This window comes from Macrotis lagotis, chromosome 3, assembly GCF_037893015.1.
Source record: "Macrotis lagotis isolate mMagLag1 chromosome 3, bilby.v1.9.chrom.fasta, whole genome shotgun sequence".
Lineage (NCBI taxonomy): Eukaryota > Metazoa > Chordata > Mammalia > Peramelemorphia > Peramelidae > Macrotis > Macrotis lagotis.
In genome coordinates this window covers 125,608,385-125,631,246 of record NC_133660.1, presented here as the reverse complement: position 1 = coordinate 125,631,246, position 22,862 = coordinate 125,608,385, and the positions used below count along the sequence as shown (strand labels likewise).

Sequence of the window (22,862 nt, the reverse complement as noted above, 5' to 3'; positions counted from 1 at the left end):
AAATATGTATACTAATAATGATGATAATAAGTGTAGTGCTTATCCTGTAGGATCATATGTGAGATAACCTACAGAAAGTTCTATGTAGCATTAGGTAGATGTAATATGTTATGATGTTTCTTCTCTGGTTCTGAACTGAACCCCAAGGTTCAGTTATGAAACATACCTGGCCATCAGCACTAATAGAGCCACCACAGGCTGTAAGGAGTTCTGATATGTCATAGTAGTTGCTGAATTCCCAGAGGCAGGCATCAAGGTTAAGGTTATGGTAAAAGCGGAGGGTAGGGGTAGACCTCAAAGAAGTGTTGTACTGGTAGGGTAATGTCTCATCAATGGTATTTGTGCTCCTAGTATAGTCTGAGATGAAACCATGCTTGGTGTGAATCTCACTGTAGTCCAAAAGGTTGGAACACTTGTGGTCTCCCACCCGAGTTCCATCAGGGCTCAGTGTCAGCTCCAAGTTGAACAGAGGTCGAGTGGAGATGATGGGCAGCATTCCTGAAATGTGAAATAAGATGGTAAGCCCCTGGGAAAACACCCAGGAAAGGGGTCTTAGGAGAGAGATGCCTAACCTAGAGGAGGAAGAAATTACTTAAACTGTGTTTTTGAATCCCAATTTTGCCATTGACTTGGTGTCATTCAGTTATTTTCCAGTCAATTCTTCATGACCCCTTTTGGGGTTTTCTTGGCAAAAATACTGGAGTGGTTTGTCATTTCCTTTTACTGTCATGCTACATGACCACTAATAATTCATTTATCCTCCTGGTGAATGAAAATTCCTGCCTGTAAAGTGGGGTTCTCTGCTACTTGTTGGGATAGATCTTACCATCCAGGTGAGGCACCATCACAGTGAGCTTTATCAAGTTGGGGTAATCAGAATCATCTGACCCAGTATAACGGATCCTGGCTGAGAAAGGTTCAGCTCCTACCATTCTGGTCCGACGTGGCTGACAGAAACCTAGGGAAACAAACTCACAAGAATGTAAAGAGGACTCTGGATTCTGGAAGATGTAGACAGAAACCAGTGTATACACATTTATTCAACCCACTGACTTCTATCCACATTTCACTTTTGAGGATCCCTGGTTTAGTTTGGGAGTTTAACCAGACCTTCTACTTCTATTTGATTTTTGGCCAAGCCATCATTCATTAGCACCTCTGCCAGAACAGATATGCATATAAAGGAGAAGTATTATCCCTGCAGTTCCATTTCTAGTTGTGATGAAAGGTTGAGAGAGGGAAGAGTTGGAAGCTTTGTTTAAAAGGAAAACTGCAGCTAATAATGACTGTATTAACTCTTCAAGGCAGAATCGACTTAGTCTTTTAAGAGGGAACATGGAAAGATAAATTTGAATGGGTGTGCCCTCTTTCATTAGCAGCTTGGTGCTTTGTACATGATAAATACTCAAAGAAACCTTGTTAGATAGAATTGTTATCCTTGGATCACTTTGCCATTTTCTCCTCTACCTTCTGAGGTTCTCCTATTGACTAAGGAATCTGTTAATACAAAGGGAGTTATGGAGTGATAATGTAGATAGAGAAGGTATGAGATTGGTTTGAATCTGTGTCTATCCAATATTGCTTTGATGAGCAATGAAATCTTTTTCTTTTAGGTTTTTGCAAGGCAAATGGAGTTAAGTGGCTTGCCGAAGGCCACACAGCTAGGTAATTATTAAGTGTCTGAGACCGGATTTGAACCCAGATAATCCTGACTCCAAGGCCGGTGCTTTATCCACTATGCCACCTAGCCTCCCCTCAATGAAATCTTTTAAATTAGTCATTTATATCTTTCTCAGCATGGAGGAGGCAAAAATAACAGATGCACAAAAACAAAAATCTGAGTAACTGAACCTTTTTTCTGGATGCTTGAAGTTTAGGTAAACAGGAGGTTTTAATATCTTCTACATTGTAGAATGACACATATAGTCTCTCAGAGGGTTCAAGAATTATTAACTTCTATAATTCCCTCTTCTTAGCAAGGAACCCTGAGATTTCCTACCCTTTACTACTCACCATCTTCTTTGCTTACAGTGATAACCAAACTCAAAAGCTCCAGTCCCACATCACCACTCGTACTGACAGCCCGTGCAGCACACTGTACTCTTGACCCAGCATGGAAGTAGATGGAGTCAAGGGTGATAGACTTGGTGTTGGTGAAGAAAGTGTTGGTATCTATTTCTTGCATGGGACTGGCTATTCCATCACTGCTGACTGGAGAACCAACCAGCCACCGATACATAGTTAGGGTATCATTAATATTTTCTGCTATGCAAATGAGTCCTGTCTTGTCATAGTCTGAATATTTGGAGTTACATGCCTAAAATAAAAAAAGACAGGGTGGGTAGAGAGAATCAGGACACCGTGAGTTTAAATAATATTGTATATGATTAGTATACTCATTCATTTATAAACTAGAACTTATTGGCAAGTTCTAGCACTTAGAGACAAAAAAATGGAGCCCTTATTTTCTAGGAGAGGTAGTTAGGTGATGTGGATAGATCGTCAGATTTGGAGTTGGGAAAATTCATATTCCTGAGTCATTGTATGACCTTGGGCAAGTCATCCAACACTGTTTGCCTCAGTTTCCTCATCATCATTTCCTCATCAAATGAGTAAGAGAAGGAAATGGCAAACCACTCCAATATCATTGCCAAGAAGACCCCTAATGGGGTCATGAAGAATAAGACACTAATGAAACATTAGGAGATTATGTTCTATATATATATAAAGTTAATACATAGTAATTGGGGATGGGATAGGCATTAGGGAAGGTCTCATGAGTAATAGTATTTGAGATTAGCATATATGCTTGCATAACATAGCTATTATACATTACAGAAATTCAAAAATATCACATCATTTAAGCAATATAGAACTCAAACACAGGCACTAAGGTAATTATGTAAATTAGCATAAAGCAAAGGTCTGAAATTAAGTAGGATAGGTCTAATGGAAATCAGGTTATGGGTGAGTGGGAGTTTTAATAAAACTGAAAATGCAACTGAAAACTTTTTTTTAAAGCAACTTATGCTTGGGCATCCTAATAAGCCACCTTGCTTCATGTCCCTCCCCATTCCAATCCATCTCTCACACAGCTGCCAAAATTTTATGTTTTTATGTGTAGCTCTGACCTCATCACTTCCCTATTCAGTAAAGTCCAATACTGCCTCAAGGATCAAACAAACACTCCTCTGTTTGGTTTTTAAAGCCCTTTGCAACTTGGCCCCATCCTCAGTTCTAGCCTCATTAGAAATTCCTCACTCTAAGAGGCAGCCAAACTGCCTTTCTCTCTATTGCTCACAGGAGCATTGTATCCCTGTTTCCATGCCCTGGGACGACCCATTTCCCATGCTTGGAATATGCTTCTTCTTCATTTTCACCTCAAATTCCCTCTCTTTCTTCAAAACACAGCTTGAACAAGTCAAGATAATAAGCAATTATTAAACTCCCACTGTGTTCCAGACCGAAGATACAAAGGCAAAAATTCAACAATAAACCAGTCTCTGCTTTCATAGATCTCAATAGGAAGTTTTTTCTGATTCCCTCAATTGCCCTTTCGCCTTTATTACCTTTGCATTTCGCCTTCTTATATTTAATTTACTGTATTTATTGTAGATTCACATATGTCCATGCCATCTTCCCAGTAGAATGTAAGCCTTGGGAGAGGGCCATTTTCATACTTTGTATTTGTATCTTAATTGTTCAATAATAAGCACTTCATAAGTGCTGACTTGACTTGTTTAACTGGTTGGGAACAATCAGGGCTCTGGCACCGATCAGTATGGGAAGCAAAATACATAATAATAAAAGCAACATTGATGATGGCTGACATTGCTGTAGTGCTATAAAGTTTGCAAAAGACTGCATATAATGATCCCATCTGATTCTTTCAACAGAACCTTTGGAAGGACCAGTATTTTTTAAAGCACAGAGCAGGCAGTGCTCAGGGTAGTAGACCTTACCGTCACACACACAAGAGGGTAGCCAGTTGGGGCGCTGGGCTTCTCTTTGGCTGCACGTGTGTCACCATACATGAGCAGTGACCTCACTTGGGGAATGGCTGGAAAAGTAACATCTGCCACACTCTCCCTTTCTTCAATATACACAATAGCTTTATTCATCTGAAATATAAGAACAAGATAACAAGCATTTAACAGTGCTTCCTTTAACAAGGAAGACTATGCAAGAAGAGCAGAGTTGGTAAAATGAGAATCAAAGGAATGATTTTTCTTATTGTTTTATTTTAATTCTACCTGGTTTGTTTGTACATACTCTGATTTGGATGGGCTATATGGGTCCATACTTGGTGGCTCTAAGTGTTTGATGCTCAGGATCTCACTGAAGTTATCAGTATTTATCATGTATTTCTTTTTGCTTTTCAGGTATGGGAGCAAGAAAACTACCCAAAGATGACCATAATTTGGATTTAATTTTATGCCCTCTAGTCAGAAAAGAACCAGAGGACTGTGAATTTTCTCCTAGGAATTATCTTTATTACTTCTCTACAGAAAAAGATCATGCCTAAAGCACCTATAGGAAATAAGTTCTCTTTCTTACTCTACTGATCTTCATGGATATTAATTCTAAAGCTCCTTCGGTCATCTGTCTGAGTGATTAATAATACTCTTTGTAAAGAATTCTGGTTATGATGCTGAGCTGTCCCAAGAAACAGTGATGGGCACATAGTAAACACCGAATAAATGCTTGTTGATTAATTGACTGATGGAAGAGAGATTAAATTTGTGCTGCTTGCTCCCAGTGGGAAGAATTGAGAGGAAAGAATGAAAAATGATAAAGAAGCTAATTCAGATTTGATAGAAGAAGCTTTCTAAGAACAGGAAATAACCCAAAGCATATTGGACCCTCTCAGGGGGAAGCAGGTTTAGTTTTGGAATTCTGGAAATGACCAATGTAGGTTTGTTTTCTTTTTCTTTTTTCTCTCTTTGTATTTCTAGCTGCTTCTTTCTTTTTCTTTCTTTCTTCCCTCCTTCCCTCCTTCCCTCCCTCCCTCCCTCCCTCCCTTCCACCCTTCCACCCTTCCTCCCTTCCTCCTTTCCTCCCTCCCTCCCTCCCCTCCCTTCCTTCCTTCCTTCCTTCCTTCCTTCCTTCCTTCCTTCCTTCCTTCCTTCCTTCCTTCCTTCCTTCCTTCCTTCTTTCCTTCCCTTCCTACTTTCCTTCCTTCCTTCCTTCTTTCCTTCCTTCCTTCCTTCCTCCCTCCCTCCATCCTTGCCTCCCTCCTTCCCTTCCTCCCTTCCTACTTTCCTTCCTCCCTTCCTTCTTTCCTTCCCTCCCTTCCTACTTTCCTTCCTTCCTTCCTTCCTTCCTTCCTTCCTTCCTTCCTTCCTTCCTCCCTCCCTTCCTTCCTCTCTCCCTCCCTCCTTTCCACCCTTCCTCCCTCCCTCCTTCCCTCCCTCCCTCCTTGCCTCCCTCCCTTCCTCCCTTCCTTCCTTCCTCCCTTCCTACTTTCCTCCCTCCCTCCCTCCCTCCCTTCCTTCCTTCCTTCCTCCCTTCCACCCTCCCTCCCTCCATCCTTGCCTCCCTCCTTCCCTTCCTCCCTTCCTACTTTCCTTCCTCCCTTCCTTCTTTCCTTCCCTCCCTTCCTACTTTCCTTCCTTCCTTCCTTCCTTCCTTCCTTCCTTCCTTCCTTCCTTCCTTCCTTCCTCCCTCCCTTCCTTCCTCTCTCCCTCCCTCCTTTCCACCCTTCCTCCCTCCCTCCTTCCCTCCCTCCCTCCTTGCCTTCCTCCCTTCCTCCCTTCCTCCCTCTCTTCCTCCCTCCCTCCCTTCCTCCCTTCCTTCCTTTCTCCCTTCCACCCTTCCTCCCTTCCTCCCTCCCTCCTTCCCTCCCTCCATCCTTGCCTCCCTCCTTCCCTTCCTCCCTTCCTACTTTCCTTCCTCCCTTCCTTCTTTCCTTCCCTTCCTACTTTCCTTCCTTCCTTCCTTCCTTCTTTCCTTCCTTCCTTCCTTCCTTCCTCCCTCCCTCCCTGCCTTCCTCCCTTCCTCCCTTCCTCCCTCCCTCCCTTCCTACTTTCCTTCCTTCCTTCCTTCCTTCCTTCCTTCCTTCCTTCCTTCCTTCCTTCCTCCCTCCCTTCCTTCCTCTCTCCCTCCCTCCTTTCCACCCTTCCTCCCTCCCTCCCTCCTTGCCTTCCTCCCTTCCTCCCTTCCTTCCTTCCTCCCTTCCTACTTTCCTCCCTCCCTCCCTCCCTTCCTTCCTCCCTTCCTCCCTTCCTCCCTTCCACCCTTCCTCCCTCCCTCCCTCCCTCCATCCTTGCCTCCCTCCTTCCCTTCCTCCCTTCCTACTTTCCTTCCTCCCTTCCTTCCTTCCTTCCCTCCCTTCCTTCCTTCCTTCCTTCCTTCCTTCCTTCCTTCCTTCCTTCCTTCCTTCCTTCCTTCCTCCCTCCCTTCCTTCCTCTCTCCCTCCCTCCTTTCCACCCTTCCTCCCTCCCTCCTTCCCTCCCTCCCTCCTTGCCTTCCTCCCTTCCTCCCTTCCTTCCTTCCTCCCTTCCTACTTTCCTCCCTCCCTCCCTCCCTCCCTCCCTTCCTTCCTTCCTTCCTCCCTTCCTCCCTTCCACCCTTCCTCCCTCCCTCGCTCCCTCCATCCTTGCCTCCCTCCTTCCCTTCCTCCCTTCCTACTTTCCTTCCTCCCTTCCTTCTTTCCTTCCCTTCTTCCTTCCTTCCTTCCTTCCTTCCTTCCTTCCTTCCTTCCTTCCTCCCTCCCTTCCTTCTTCCCTCTCTCCCTCACTTTCTCCCTTCCTTCCTTCCTTCCTTCCTTCCTTCCTTCCTCCCTTCCTCCTTCCCTCCCTTCCTTCCTCCCTCCCTTCCCTTCCTTCCTTCCTTCCTTCCTTCCTTCCTTCCTTCCTTCCTTCCTCCCTCCCTTCCTTCCTCTCTCCCTCCCTCCTTTCCACCCTTCCTCCCTCCCTCCTTCCCTCCCTCCCTCCTTGCCTTCCTCCCTTCCTCCCTTCCTTCCTTCCTCCCTTCCTACTTTCCTCCCTCCCTCCCTCCCTCCCTCCCTTCCTTCCTTCCTTCCTCCCTTCCTCCCTTCCACCCTTCCTCCCTCCCTCCCTCCCTCCCTCCATCCTTGCCTCCCTCCTTCCCTTCCTCCCTTCCTACTTTCCTTCCTCCCTTCCTTCTTTCCTTCCCTTCTTCCTTCCTTCCTTCCTTCCTTCCTTCCTTCCTTCCTTCCTTCCTTCCTTCCTTCCTTCCTTCCTTCCTTCCCTTCCTTCTTCCCTCTCTCCCTCACTTTCTCCCTTCCTTCCTTCCTTCCTTCCTTCCTTCCTTCCTCCCTTCCTCCTTCCCTCCCTTCCTTCCTCCCTCCCTCCCTTCCTTCCTTCCTTCCTTCCTTCCTTCCTTCCTTCCTTCCTTCCTTCCTTCATTCTACAGATGTGGGAAGGAAATACAATTGATTCAATAGTAATTCAATAGATAATTGAAAAAATAATAACAATTTAAAAAATAACAAAAGGAAAATATGGTGGAAGTCTTTAAACAAATGTTAGATAGTCAACTATCAGAAAAGTTGTTGAAGGATAGAGAAGGTATTTCTTTTTGGACTGGAAATCTGGAGATGATATAGTATACAGAGTGAAGCAGTAATCAATTAATCAACCATATATTAATCAATCTAACTGGATCTATGGGCAGCGAGATGACACAATGGATAGAATCCTTTGGATGGAGTCAGCAAGACTCTCTTCCTGATTTCAAACCCGACCTTGTACCATTCTAGTTCTATGACCCTGGGCAAGTGACTTTCCCATCTGCCTCAGTTTACTCATCTGTCAATTGAGCCAGAAAAGGAAATGGCAAACCACTCCAGCATCTTTGCCAAGAAAATTCCAAATAGGGTCATGAATACTCAGACATGACTGAAAAACAACAGCTGAATTCACATTAATATAAAAGAGCCTGATTCACCTCTTGTAAAAAAGATTCTTGTTTAGCTCTACTAAGGTCCCTTATGATTCTATGATTCTCTGAAGAACACGGAGTATGAATTGTTACATTCATAGCTTTTTATTTCTCATATGAACAAAACTATTCTGCTTAGGTGTTTTACATAGACATGCAGAGTAGGTTGAAGTTAAGGATAAAAGTAAACTTTCCTTTTATCCCAAAGCATTGATGAATGAAATTTTCTTGTTAAAATTGGACATTCAAGTTACTATTTAGGACAATTCAGGTCCATCAAACCAACCCACCAAACAATCACTCAAAAACATTTTAATAAATCTGCTAGGTATTTTGCTATATCCTGGGATTACAAAGGAAAGCAAAAAAAAATCTATCTTCCTTCAAGGATATATATATATATATATATATATATATATATATATATATATATATATATATATATATATATTTAGGTTTTTGCAAGGCAATGGGTTTAAGTGGCTTGCCTAAGGCCACACAGATAGGTAATTATTAAGTGTCTGAGGTCAGATTTGAACTCAGATACTCCTGACTCCAGGGCCAGTGCTTTATCCACTTGCACCACCTAGCCACCCCAAGGAGATTATATTGTAATGGAAGAGATAAGATGTATAGAAGTACATAAAGATACAGAGAAGCTGGAAGAGAATCTCATTTTTTTTTTTAATTTGCTGTTGCTGTTCTCCAATGGAAGATAATCTTAAAGGGGAAGACTCTAGCAGCTGGGAGTACCAGGAAATATCTCCCGTAGAAGGAGGTATTTGGAGTGATTTTGAAAGAAAGCTAGGGAAGTTAAAGTGTAGAAATGAGGAGAGAGCGAGCATCCCAGGAATGGGTAAATGTAGAAAGACAGACCAAACAGTATGTGACAACAAAGAGTCAGAATGAAATAGTAGGCAGGGATGAGGTTGTAAACAGTCTTGAATGGTTCTTTAAAGTTTTTAATATTACACTAGAGGTAACAGGGAGCTGTTCTTTTCTCTATACCAAGGTATCCATCATCTTTATTTTTTTCACACCTAAAACTTGAGCTCTACCTATGGAACTACCACAGGCTGGGATAGGTGAGCTTTCATTTTATTTTGCCCAGGTTGGTCCTTCATTTCACTTTCGGTTCATTACATCTCCTCTTTTCCAATTTCCCTTTATGTGTTTTTTTTTTTTCTCAGAATGTAAGCCTCATGAGAACAGGAACTGTTTTGCTTACTTATAATCGTATCCTCAGCACTTAAAACATGGTGAGAACTTAATAAATGCTATCACTACAGGTGGTGGTGGTATGATCAAATCTATGTTTTAGGAAAATCCTTTTGACAGCTGAGTGGCACATGAATTGGAGAGGGGAGAGCCTTGAGGTAGAAATCCCACCAATTAGAAGGACTTCTAGGTGAGAGATGATGAGGGTCTGAACTAGCATAGTAGTTATGTGCTTTGAGAGGAGAGAGATACATATTAGAGATTTTGTGGTTGTAGAATTAAGATTTTATGTCTGGGATGAGTGAGAATAAGGAGTTTAGGATGACATCAAAGCTATGGATCTTAATGATCATACAGACTATCTTTTCAAAGATTTAAAAGAGAACAGCATATATTCAAAATTTTGCTAGAAACAATGTACTCATTCTTCCATAGAACTGCTTCCTCACTATCCTAATAGCATTATAACAGCAGTAATTAAGACATGAACTGTTGTTTCTCTTGTAGGATGCAGAGATGAATGGATCAGTTTGATTGGTTTTGGGGAAGCCAGCAGTTGAAAAATGCCTCAATATCTTAAAGTGTTTTTGTAATTTGCTAGAGTTTTGAAGGTGCCGTGTAATAACCTGTATCTCCGCCACCATATTTTCATCTGGTTTCAGATGAACTGTCAATGCTTCTCTCATTTCCCTTACACCATCATATAAGATTTCAATTTCTACAAAGTGTTCAGTTTCTCCTTCCTTGAACTCAATATCTGAAAGGGAGAATAAAAAGAAAACAAAATCAATCTCTATTCCAACCTCCCTCTCTTCCAATTTCGTAACATATAGGAATTTATTTAAAGAGGCTAAGTAGTGGTTGTCTTGTAACTAAAACTCAGATCTTTAAACTCCTTTATCAGACCCAGTACTGATCCCAGTTCTCCTGAAGGTCTATTATAACTCCTCCTCATTCCTTCTTGCCCAATTCCTTTGGGAAATTCATTGCTCCTTAGCAATGTGAAGAGAACAAGAGGCAGTGGTAGGAATCAGGTTTGAAGGGGTACATGAATGATTTACCTGATGTCTTGGAAAGCACAACATCTGGGTTTGAGTCTTCTTTCTAGCTGTGAAATTGTGGGCAAGTCACTGAATAGCTCTAAATTTACCAATCTGTCAGAAAGGTGATAGAGCAGTAGCATGGTGAATGAGGAAGACCTTCTTTGAAATCCAGCTTCACAAACCCCTTAGCTTGTGTGACCCTGCACAAATCACTAAACTGTTGTTGGCCTCAGTTTCTTCATCTGTACAAAAGGGATAATAGCCCCTGCCTAAAGGTACTTATAAGGATAAAATAATATTTGTAATATGCTTTGTGAATCTTAAAGAATAATATAAATATATTGTTACTACTATCATTATCATTACTAGCTGTGTAACTTTGGGTAAGTTACTTAATCTTTCCCGGTCTGAGGTGCTTTTATACTTAGTATAATGAGCTTCTGAGAAGATACTAATTTGCGTTAATAGAGGGAGGGAGTTCCCTTACCTAGTTGTTCCCTATACCACTGAAAGTATAGATATAATTAAAAAACAAAGCAGGAGAATACTTGTTTCATAGTGTTATTGTAAGCCTTAAAATATTCCAGAATGTGAACTATTATTAATTGTTGCCAGTTATAGAGCTAAAACTCACTGTATACAGTGGAATCTTGGAATGACCTGTGGATTCAATTTAATTAACCACCACTTTTTGAAAACTTGCTTGATCTTTCGGGGCCCAGTATCTTCATTATTATAACAAAGAAGATGATCTGTCCTTTATAGCTCTAGGTCTTTGAGCCTATGATATTTTTATTATATATAATTTATCATTAATGATAAATTAATTTTATGTTACTATACATCATATTATATATTTATCATATTATTATATACCATTTATCATTGATGACAAATTAATATAATATTATATAGCAATTATCATTATTCTATTATATAATATTTATTATTAATGAAAAATTAATTACTATCATTATATTGTTAAATATTAAATATCATTATTTGAATATTATCATTCTTCTTCTTCAAGGAAACCAGGGAATCGAAGGGGCAGAGATAAGCAGGAAGAAAATTGAGTCATGGGAAGAGACAGTGAAAAGGCCTAGGGATGGAGTGAGAGTGTTTCTTGTGGGAGGAATTGCCAAGTAAGCCAGTGTAGCTGAACCTTAGAAGGTATGGAGGGAACTGATATCAATCCATCCTTGCATAATTAATGAAGAAAGCATATTGTGTTTGCTCGATACTCGTTTTCTCACCTTTTGACATAGGGTTGTAGTCCTCCCCGGAGGTTGCTGAGCCATCCTTTGTGTGGGTCCTCACCACAGACACTTGGGAAGTGTCCCCTTGGCGCACCACTGGGATTTTGAGCACAGTGGTCTTCCTGGAATGCTGAGGCTCTTGAACACTGTATTTGATTTTGGAGAACTTGATTATTGGTTCTGGAAAAAATAGAAATTTATCTGTCTTTAATGTCCCATCAGAGTTTTTAAATCTAGGGATTTTGTAAAGGACTTGCATATATCTTCCATCAGATTCCAGCCTGTTAATTTCTAACCTTGAATTGACTTCTGGGTGGAATTAAGGGCTATCTTTTTTTTTTAACTAATGCAACACATTTGGAAAAGACTACCATGATGACTCTGCTTTCTTCCTGGTCATAAGTGATACCTATTTAAGTTATCAGTTTATTACCAGATCATTCTATGACTTATAGAGTAGTTGTGTGCTGATTCTAGGAATTAGGTGTCTAACGCTGAGACTAACCCATTTCAAGCAAATTCACTGAACACAATGTGATTGCACATGGATCACTCCATGGTAATTGTGATAAAAATCATGTGATTATCTTTGGTAAATGTATCCGTGTATATATTTGGTTCCAGATTCAAACCTCAAGGGATGCTCTTCTACATTAATTAGTTTGCTAAGTTTAGGGTAAAAATCTGTAGAAATCCTGGCTCCCTTGGATGAACTGAAATAATTTTCCAACAAAAATGGAAGTGACATCTATTTTAGATTATAGGAAAAACCTCTGACCAAATACTTGTAACTTAGTTCATGATCCACAAAAGCAGTAAGAGGATAAAAACTCACTGTCTTCTTCATCCCTGATACTGATCAGCATCTCTTTTGGTTCTCCAATTGAGGCACCAAAGGCAGAGCTGCTTTTTGGGGAGCCAAGGATGAGCCTGAATGCTTCATCTTCTTCATAAATGGAATCATCCTCTAAGATCACCATACAAGCCTTCTCTGTCTCTCCTGCACAAAGCCAGAAGAAAAAGATACAACCATGGAACTATTTGAAAACTGCTTATGATAGACTGTTAAAAAAATGTTGCACAAGAATAAACCTTTGAAAAGTCTTTTCCCTTGGCTATCTAATCAGCTTGTGAGTACATTTTAAAAACTGTTTCCAAGTAACTTCTTAATGATAATGATAATACCTGGAATTTATAGAGAGCTTTAAGAATTTCAAAACCAATATATTAACTCATGATGCTTACAACTCTCTCAGGTTGATGCTATTATAATCTCCATTTTACAGGTGAGGAAATTGAGACAAAGAGTAGCTAAATAATTTTCTCAGGGTTATGCAACTAAGTGTGTGACGGCAGCAGGATTTGAACTCAGGTCCTCCCAAGTCCAAGTCCTGGGCTCTGTCCACTGTGCTACCTAGTCTTAGGCTGGATCTGCTTCAAAATGGTAGTGATGTAAGAACACAGTTCTGTCAGTTCAGTTGAGGACACCATGATAGGCAGTGAAAACTCTCCTAGTGTGGTGGACCAACTAAGTAGGCTGGCAGACCTGTCCTTTTTCCCCAGGTTTTTGCAAGGTAATGGGGTTAAGTGACTTGCCCAAGGCCACACAGCTAGGTAATTATTAAGTGTCTGAGGCTGGAATTGAACTCAGGTACTCCTGACTCCAGGGCCTGTGCTCTATCCACTGCACCAGATAGCCGCCCCACAGACCTGCTCTTGAGTCCTGGTTCAGGGATTTGCCAGCCATGCCTGGCCTTTAATTTCCTCACTTATAAAATGAGATAGTTGGACTGTGAGTTCTAATGTGCTATTAAAATATGGGATGATTATATCCTTATAGATGCTCTGGTTGATTTGGTATTTTATATATATATATATATATATATATATATATATATATATGTATATATATATACATATATATATATATGTATTCCTTTAATAATTTCATAATTGGAAAAACTCTATCTGGTGTGTCTCAGAACTTTTAAACACTAGACTGCTCCCAGCTCCCTTCTGAAGGCATGTTTTGTTGATGTAAAAGCTAGTTTTTGCCACAATGAGCATTTATATTGTTTTCAGGAAATCTAATAGAACAGGGTCAATTCAGTGTGAATGGCTAAACCAATCCAGACTTTTCTTTTCAATCTGCTTTTTATATTTCCTTCTGAAGTGTGGGACAGTGGAAAGAGTGGTGGACATATGATCTAATCCTGGCTCTGCTATAACCTAGTTGTGTGACTGGGTAAGTCAGTCTGGTTTACCAGATGATCTCTGGGCTTCAGTTTCTGCACCTGGAAAATGAAGGGGAATTCAACTGGATGACCACTAAGAATCCTCTCTAAATCTGTGATCCTATGATTCTATTATAACAATAGTTAATATTTATAGAGGGCTTTAAGGTTTGCAAAGTTCTTTACAAACATTATTTCAATTGATCCTTATAATGATTCTAACTACTATTATTATCCCATTTTATAGATGGGGAAGCTGAAGTAGAATTTTTTTTAATATAAATGACTTGCTCAGGGTCACACAACTAGGAAGCATCTAAGATAGGATTTGAACTCATGTCTTTCATATTCCAGGTCCAGCTGTACCATCTTAGTGGACTTAGACATAACATTCAAACCCAGGTCCTCTTCTTCCAAATAAGTGTTATTCTATTCTTTCCATTAGACTTTGTTGTTTGTCTTTCTCTTTTAAACTGACTTTTCCTCATAATTTTATGAACATAAAATGTCAGAGCAGGATGTGACCATAGGGATAATTCAACCTCCTTATTTTATGCATGAAGAAATAAAAGGTGAAGTGATTTGCCCAAAGTCACCCAGAGAATTAAGTAGCATGACTGAGATTCAAATGTAGGATCTGATTCCAAATCTGGCACTGATACTGCTACATCATTCCTCTCTGCCCTAGTTCCCTCTTTCTAATTCCTCCTCCTTACTCCCATTTCCTCTTCCTGCAAGAGAGGGGTGCCTAGCTTCTCAGAATTTCCTCTAACCCCCTCTACTTTGCCCCTCCCCTTCTCTTACTATCTTCTCAACACCACTCAGCACAGGAGGGTCCCAACTCCCATCCTTTCAGATGCCCCATATTCACCTTCCCTAATCTTCTTGCTACCTTACTATGGTTCCACTGATGCCTATCAGAATGCCTCCCAATCCCTGTCTCCCAATCCCTTAGCACTTTCCTACTTTCCTACTCTTCCCATGACCTGAATGAAAATTTTTTTCATCAAGTTAATATACATCATATAATACTTTAATTACCCACATGTTCATGGGAAAATTAGGTGACTTTAAATTACTTCCCACTTTCAACATGGAAAAGTTATCCTAACATATAAATAAAATGTTGACCAAAAGATACCTCTCTCCCAACTCAGAATTATATAGTACATCTCTTCATCAAAATTGCAAGTCTCTTTAAGCACTCTTTTTTTGTTCATTCTCATTGAATCCCTATAAGATAAGAAGCAGCTGGTTTGATGAGTTTTTCTTCCTTGGATTCTAGTTGCACTCAATCAGATTCCACTGTCTTGGCATAAGCTGCAAATGTTGAAAAACTAGAAATGAGTCCTATTGATGGGAATCAGGAGGGGAAAAAAGAAATTAAAGGAGCAATAGCCTTATTCAACTTTAACTGCCCAGGAACCCCATCACATACCTATCATTTGCACCACTTCAAAGAAATTCTTAAGATTGACTGATTTGGGGGTGGCTAGGTGGCACAGTGGATAGAGCACCAGCCCTGGACTCAGGAGTACCTGACTTCAAATCCGGCCTCAGACACTTAATTTCCTAGCTGTGTGGCCTTGGGCAAGCTACCTAACCCCATTTGCCTTGGAAAAAACCTACAGAAAAAAAAAGATTGATTTATTTTTGCCTTGGATTAACATATGTGGCTCCATCAACTCCTTTCTGGCTAAAGTAATACTTTTTTTTTCATCATTCCCTTTTTTTTTTTATAACTGGGGTATTAAATGTAGCATGTAATTCTCTAGATTGGAGGTCTCCAAAGTGGGATCCCCTCCTGAGGGGCATGGTAAGACCCTGGTGGTATACTTGAATTAACCAACCAGAACGTAGATATATGCTTTTTCTTGTGGTCCAAACACTTAGCTCTATGCTTAGTACATAGCAATTGAATAATAAATGCTTATTGGGTTATTGATCTTTATAATATATTTAAACATTTTTAGTTTTGTTTAATAATGCAACATTGCTTTTGTTTATATTGCAAATAAGTATAATTGCAGTAGTACATGTATATAACATAAATAAGTAAACATGATTTACTGGTAGGGAATACTCAAAAGTTTTTAATTGAGAAGTACATAATTTAAAAAATTTGGAGACTGCTTTGACAGATAACCTTTCCAACAACATTTATATGTATTTATATGGAAAACAAAACTGATATCTGTATATAATTTATATGTTGATTTTACAGAAAATTTATTATGTAGATTTTTTATTACCCATAGTTATGATGTAGATTATATATGTGCATTTGGGGAGCTAGATGGCACAGTTGATAGTGTCAGACTTATCTTTATGAGTTCAAATCTGGCCTCAGACACTTAGTAGCTGTGTGACCCTAGGCAAATCATTTAACTCCTTACTTTCCTCATCTGTACAATGAGCTAGAGAAGGAAATGGCAAATTGCTCTAGTATCTTAGTCAAGAAAATCCCAAATGGGGTCATGAAGAGTTGGTTATAACTGAAACAGCTGAATGACAACATATGCATTCATACATATATTTATACACAGAAACACACACATACATATGCAGATAAATATGTGAATATGATTATATATTATGTATATGTGTACATATTTGTAAATATATATGTACATTTTGTAAATAAAATATATATTAATATATACATGTATATAATCCAGTCCCTTCCTCCTTACTTTGGTATTTAAAGAGAAGCTATTCTGTGCTCTGTGGAATCAAAAAGAACCCAGAATTCTTACCTGGAAGAAAAATGATAGTGGAGTCATCTGTGTTGGGCCTTTCCTGGGCAGAGCCCTGGCGAGTGTAGCAGCGTACTGTGGAGCTGTGGCTAGTATCTCCATTGCGGTAAATGATGGCTCTGACCTGCCCATCTCTTTCATTTCCCATGTAGGAGGGCTTTTTGAATTGAACCTTGGGTACTGGAAGAGAATATTCTAAAAATTTTCATTCAGAATCTACTCAGTGGAATAATTGATCTCTTGCTACCAATTTTTTCAAGTCACTAAGGAAGCCTCAGTGTTTCATCAGCTTTTTTGAAATGTAAGAATGTCAATAGAATTAAGTACTTGGAAGACAATTATATTTTTTATTTTTGATTTTGTATTTAATGCTGTATTTGGCACACAATGGAGATAATAAATATTTGTTGAATTGAAACAATATTATGGAGCAACATTTAAAAAATGAATGCAATTGTCTCCATCATCCCTGCTACAGGGACATGGAGGAGGAGAAGGGTTGGATTTGGAGATGGAGGACCAGAGTTCAAATCTTAGCTCTGCTACTTGACATCTGCATGAATTTGGGAGATCCCTCAACCTCCCTGGATATTTGTCTTCCTCTTTTCTTTCTGTGTCTCTGATATGCATGGATTGCACTACCCCCCCACACCCCTCCCACCCTCTGGAAGTCCTAGGTCTTTTAGGTTCCAGCTCAAATCTGTCTCATTTCCTCATAATCTCTTCCTCAGAATCTAGTACCTCCTTCCTTAAATTACTTTGGGTTTACTTTGTTAATATATCATACTTATCTATCCATATAATGCTGTTTTCTCCTAATAGAATGTAAGTTCTTTGAGAGCAAGGGCTACTTCATTTTTGTTTTTATATCTAGTACCTAGGACAGTGCTTGGCACTCAGTCAATGCTTGATGGTTATTTTATTGATCTGTAAAATGAAGTGGTTGGACCAGATTTATATCTTCCTATCTAAATCTCCAACCCTATGATCTTTGAGCCATGATTTCCCAGTAGGAAGTAAGGCATATTTTGGAGAATTGTCTTTTATAGGAGATTTTTCCCAATCCCTCTTCATTTTAGTGTCTTCCCCTCTGTTAATTATTTCCCTTTTATCCTGCATATAGATTGTTTGTATGTATTTGTTTGCATGTAGTCTTCTCCTTAGATTGTAAGTTCCTTGAGGGCAGGGACTATCTTTTACCTCCTTTTGTAACCCTAGTGCTTAGCACAGTCAGTGTCTGGCCATGGTAAGTGCTTGATAAAAATTGATTGATTGGGGAGGCATTTTTTTCCTCCTTCAATCTATGTTAAATATGATCAATAATAAAAACAGCAATAAATGAATTTATGTAATTATACATTTATGCTTTTTCAGTTTCCTAAGCCATTCACATAATCTGTGACTTCTTTGAGAGCAGAAATGTCCTCCAACATAGTTTCTCTATATAAATGAATATGTGAAGATATCATATTATATATATTATAATATATTTTATAATATCTATGATATTATCAGTGTGGGTAACTTTGGGAATGGAAATTTCTATCACTAAGGAAGATCCCAGACTGTATACCTAATCTATGATTTAAAGTGCTTAGGAGTTATCTGAGTCCCATAGAGATGAACTGATTTGCTCAGAGTCACATGTCAGGGAACAAGTTTTCTGACCAACCATTCTGACCAAATACTTTCAAGGATTTGCAAATTTGTAAATTTCTCCAGTGAGTCAGAGTAGAACCCTTAACAAAAAGAATTCAACATAACTTAAAGTCAGGAAAATCCATATTCAAATTTCATTTCAGATGCTTTCTAGCTGTGTGACCATGGATGAACCACTTAATGTCTCTGTGCCTTACTTTCAGCCTTAGGCTGAACTCAGTGGTCTCTAAGATCCCTTCTGGCTCTAAAACTATGCTCCTAAAAGTCCATGTTTTTGAGAATTGTAGTAAAAAAAATTGCTACTCTGGGCTTCTCCAAATTTCAGAAGTATGATTGTCAGATGGAATATATGTTCTCTCCTGAGCCTATACCCAAAGTTAGCATGGTAGGGCCTGCCAGGGCCTATGATATGCCAACATAGCTTTTCAGAACCCAGAGTTTCCTCCATTCCACAATGAGGTATGGGGGTACAACTTCTCTGGAACATACCTACAGACACACACATGTACTCACTCACCTTCCTACATTAATATATTGTAACTTAAAGCATTATAAAAAATGAGCAGGCCTCATCCATTTAGTAAAAAATATCTGGTTCTAACCCCATGTGATATCTTTGTTATCTTTGGATGAAATTGTTAAAAAGACAAACTAAAACACAATGACAATATTTTCTTCTTACAGTCTGTGATGGTGTCATTGATGGTAATAGTTGTTTTGCTGGGTTCTCCAAGCACTGAGTCCATAGGCATGTGGAGAAACAATTCAAACTTTTCTGGACCCTCCAAGACAGGTTGACCCTGGTCATCCAGAATGATCACACGGAAAGTCTTCATGTTCACTCCAGGAGGAAAGTTGAGGTTTTGACTCACACCAACATAATCCATGCCAGCTACCATTAAAGCAAGAATCATGAATGAGGTTGCAGCATTCAATGATCTTTCTTTCTTTCTTTCTTTCTTTCTTTCTTTCTTTCTTTCTTTCTTTCTTTCTTTCTTTCTTTCTTTCTTTCTTTCTTTCTTTCTTTCTTTCTTTCTTTCTTTCTTTCTTTCTTTCTCTCTCTCTTTCTCTCTCTCTTTTTCTTTCTTTTGTTTTTTTTCAAGGCAATGGGGTTAAGTGACTTGCCCAAGGTTATATAACTCAGTAAATATTAAGTGTCTGAGGTCAGATTTGAACTTAGGTCCTCCTGACTCTAGGGTTGGTGCTCTATCTAGTTTGCCCTCATTGATGTTCTTTCTGAGAAGGCCAAATGACCTTCCAATGCCCACCATTCTTTTTTTAAATTTAATTCAGATCCCTTGGAATAATATTCATTGACCTGATCTCTTAGGGAAGAAGATTCATAGGCCCTGTCAAGGACCATGGTATTCTCAATGATTGTACAAATACATCCTCATCATTAGTGTGGTTGAGTCCTATCATGTTACAAGAATCACGACAAAACTCTTATTGATGGGAGCAGAGGCTCTAAAGGCAACTTTCATTTGAAATTAAAAGTTTTTCCTTTTGATATTTTGTAGTCCTTCAATGACTTGTTCTGAACTTTATTTGATAGAATTTCTATCACTCATCGGACTTAATATTTCAAAATTCAGCTCATTTTAACTTTGCCTCTGACTATTCCTCAGTCAAGTTGTTATTAACCATTTTTGTAATCTGGTCTAGGTAGCTTTTCTACTAGTAATTAGAATAGGAATCAAACCATTGCATCAAGGAAAAAAACATAGCAAAAATGAAAACAGTATCTAATGATAGAGGTAATAAGCTACAGAAACCTCATTCATCAACATTTTCAAACTCTAACCTATAGGGGCCCAGATATTCCCCCAAGGCTATGTGATACATTGAAGAGAATGTTGGAAGGAACTGTTCCATTTTTTGTCTTTGCTTTCCTAGTACCTAGTACCTACCATAGTGGTTTGCATATATTAAGTGCTCCATAAATGCTCACTGAATTATTAAATTCTCCCTGTGGCAGAAGCAGTTGATAAACACTAGAAAGATATTCCTGTGCAAGTTGTCAGGTACGGCTGATTCAGGAGATCTTATCATGGACATGCCAACACATTGATACAGGGAGAGGGAGAATGATGAGAGTCATCATCACAAAAAAGACTAATGCTCTGGGAAAACAAGTTGAGTCAAACAAATGGTCAAGCTCAAAACACTCACTGAATTTGCTTTTTGTTTTATGTCTATTGGTCTGATCTGGTACTTGATTTTCATACTTTTTTTAGCTTCATAATTGTTTAATTACTGATATGACTTGATTCATCTGTCTGTCTATTCATCCATTTTTTTACTTATTCATTCATGCACTCACTTATCTGTTTATTATTATTATTTTTTGGTTTATACTGGTCCATCTTCCAATTTGACTTTCTGTTCTATACCTCAAACTAGGACTTACCTTTTCCTGCCCTTGCTTATCTTATCCTCATATGAAACTCAGAGGTTAGGTGAGTTACCACTTCACAGCTAGTAAGAGGAAGAGATTGATTTTGACCTCAAATCGTATTCTAAGTCCTTAATTCTTTCCACGATACTTTGTTCTGTCCATGAAGATTTGGCATACCAGTCTCAGGCAAATTGTTGAACCCATGCAAAAGACTTGACCTTTTATTATTTTTTCCCAGTTTCTTTTCTTTTCCCCACCATTCCCCTTTGAATATTTCTCACCTTCTGCAGACACTGGCTCCATCTTCCTTGATTGAATAGTGACTGTGGCTGGTTTAGAAAGGTCAGTACCCTTTCTCCATACACAAGCTTCCACATAACCAGCACTTTCATCAACATGATATTCAGAATTCCCAAAATACAGGGTAGGTTCTGAAGAGAGAGGGTAGAGAAAATAAGCATGTTTCAATCCTGCAAAAATTCTGTGGCTTCTGAACTCCATCCTTCAGATGGTGATTCTGAGTGTTGATCCCAATAGCAGGCTGACAGTAGCTGTCCCAGTTTCTGTTTTACATACTGTGACTATTAGATGGAATTCTACAAAATGGATAAAATAGCACTAGCTATTATTGTATTTCTACAAGACACGAGGTGATGAAACTAAAATAACATGTCATTCATGTTTGATTTTAATGAGCTTCTCTTTTTAAGGCGGAAAATTCATTTTCTCTGCATAGGAAAAGTCCCTATGGGAAATTGCTAAAGTGGCTATAAATCTGTAAACCTAGCAATGATTTGCAGAATGATAGGAGGGAGAATTTATAGGATATCTAAGAGAAAAATTTCTCCTTGTTGTTGGGAGAATTGATATGTGGGGTTTTAATTTAGATCTTTGAAGTAAAGGGATCTTTTTTCATGCAGTATTTTTTTAAGAAGGAAGAAGCAATTATTTATTTTGGATTATTTAATTTAATTGACCAATTATTTAAGTAGCACTTTGTTCATGATCTGCATTTCTCTCTCTCTCTCTCTCTCTCACACTCTTTCTTCTTAATTTTTTTTGTGCAAGGCAATGGGGTTAAGTGACTTGCCCAAGGTCACACAGCTAGGCAATTTTTAAGTGCCTGAAGTCACATTTGAACTCAGGTTCTCCTGATTCCAGGGTCAAGGCTCTATCCACTGTGCCACCTAGCTGCCCTTTTCTCTTTCCTTTTGCTAGGCACAGGGTCAAGTGACTTGCCCAAGATCACACAGCTAAGTAAGTCTGAGCTAGGATTTGAACTCAGATCCTCCTGACTCCAGTGTTCTATCCACTGTGCTACTTGACTACCCTACAAGGAGGTTTCTTAACCTTTTTACTATGTGTTATAGATGTCTTTGTTGTTGGTGAATCACATGAATCCCTTCTCAGGAAAAAGAAAACTTTTAAGATTGCAAAGGAGGGGTGGCTAGGTGGTGAAGTGGATAAAGTACCAGCCTTGGAGTCAGGAGTACCTGGGTTCAAATCCGGTTTCAGACATTTAATTATTGCCTAGCTGTGTGGCCTTGGGCAAGCCACCTAACCTCATTTGCCTTGCAAAAAAAAATCTAAAAAAAGATTACAAAGGAAATTAAAGATTATAAAATAAAAATGAAACTTTTTACATTTAAATTCCTAAAATCTCCTTTTTCTACCCCAAGTTAAGAGCCCCTATTAGTAAGTACATAAAAAACTTTTGGAACAGATCCTCTAGGCTGATTTGTGCTTTAAAAAAAGGCAAAAGAAAGAAAGAGTCAGAAGTGGGCCTGAGAATTTGCTCGAAAGCTCTCATTCATGGGTGACATCCTGACCATTGTTATGTTCACAGAACTGAGTTGATTAGCCTTTTTTGTTTCTCTTCTTTTACTTTCTCTTCTCTCTACCCCCTTCATTGAAAAAAAAAGAAAAGAAAACCCTTGAAATAAATTCCTCAATTGTTTATATCCACAAGAATGTGTCTCATTTTGTATATTGAGTTCATCACTTCTGTCTGAAGGTGGATAGGTTCCTCATCAGCTTTTTGCAGGAAGGTGACTCTTGATGTCTGTATTATTTATCAGGAAAGCCACACTGTGGGGGGGGGGGGAGAAAGACAATGGGGAGTATTGTGTGGGAATAAGGGGATTTCTATTTTGTAGTTTCTAGTTTTCTATTCTGTGGTTTTCTATTGGAAGACTGAGGAATTTTTATTTTATTGATATCTTTTTGAAAAAAGAAAAATGTCATTTGGCATAGCAAATCAACATATCAATCCTGTCTCGTGGGTTATGCAGTAGTAGCTCCCCATCTCTCCAAAGAAGGGAGGTAGTTGGATTTTCTCAACTCTTCTAAAGAGCTAAGTTCAGTCATTATAATCTATAGTACACAGTTTT

At 39.1% G+C, this 22,862-nt stretch overlaps 1 protein-coding gene across 1 annotated transcript in view; it reads right to left on the bottom strand.

Moving 5' to 3' along the window:
• Nucleotides 1-22,862, bottom strand: part of FREM3 (FRAS1 related extracellular matrix 3) — a 126,121-nt gene that overhangs the window by 17,815 nt on the left and 85,444 nt on the right. The window contains exons 7-16 of the mRNA XM_074231576.1: nt 20,754-20,903; nt 18,757-18,966; nt 16,416-16,595; nt 12,261-12,425; nt 11,423-11,605; nt 9,750-9,880; nt 3,963-4,121; nt 2,014-2,317; nt 827-958; nt 167-498 (exon numbers count right to left, since the gene is read on the bottom strand). Coding sequence (XP_074087677.1) covers nt 167-498; nt 827-958; nt 2,014-2,317; nt 3,963-4,121; nt 9,750-9,880; nt 11,423-11,605; nt 12,261-12,425; nt 16,416-16,595; nt 18,757-18,966; nt 20,754-20,903 — 1,946 coding nt within the window. The remainder of the gene's footprint in view (nt 1-166; nt 499-826; nt 959-2,013; nt 2,318-3,962; nt 4,122-9,749; nt 9,881-11,422; nt 11,606-12,260; nt 12,426-16,415; nt 16,596-18,756; nt 18,967-20,753; nt 20,904-22,862) is intronic.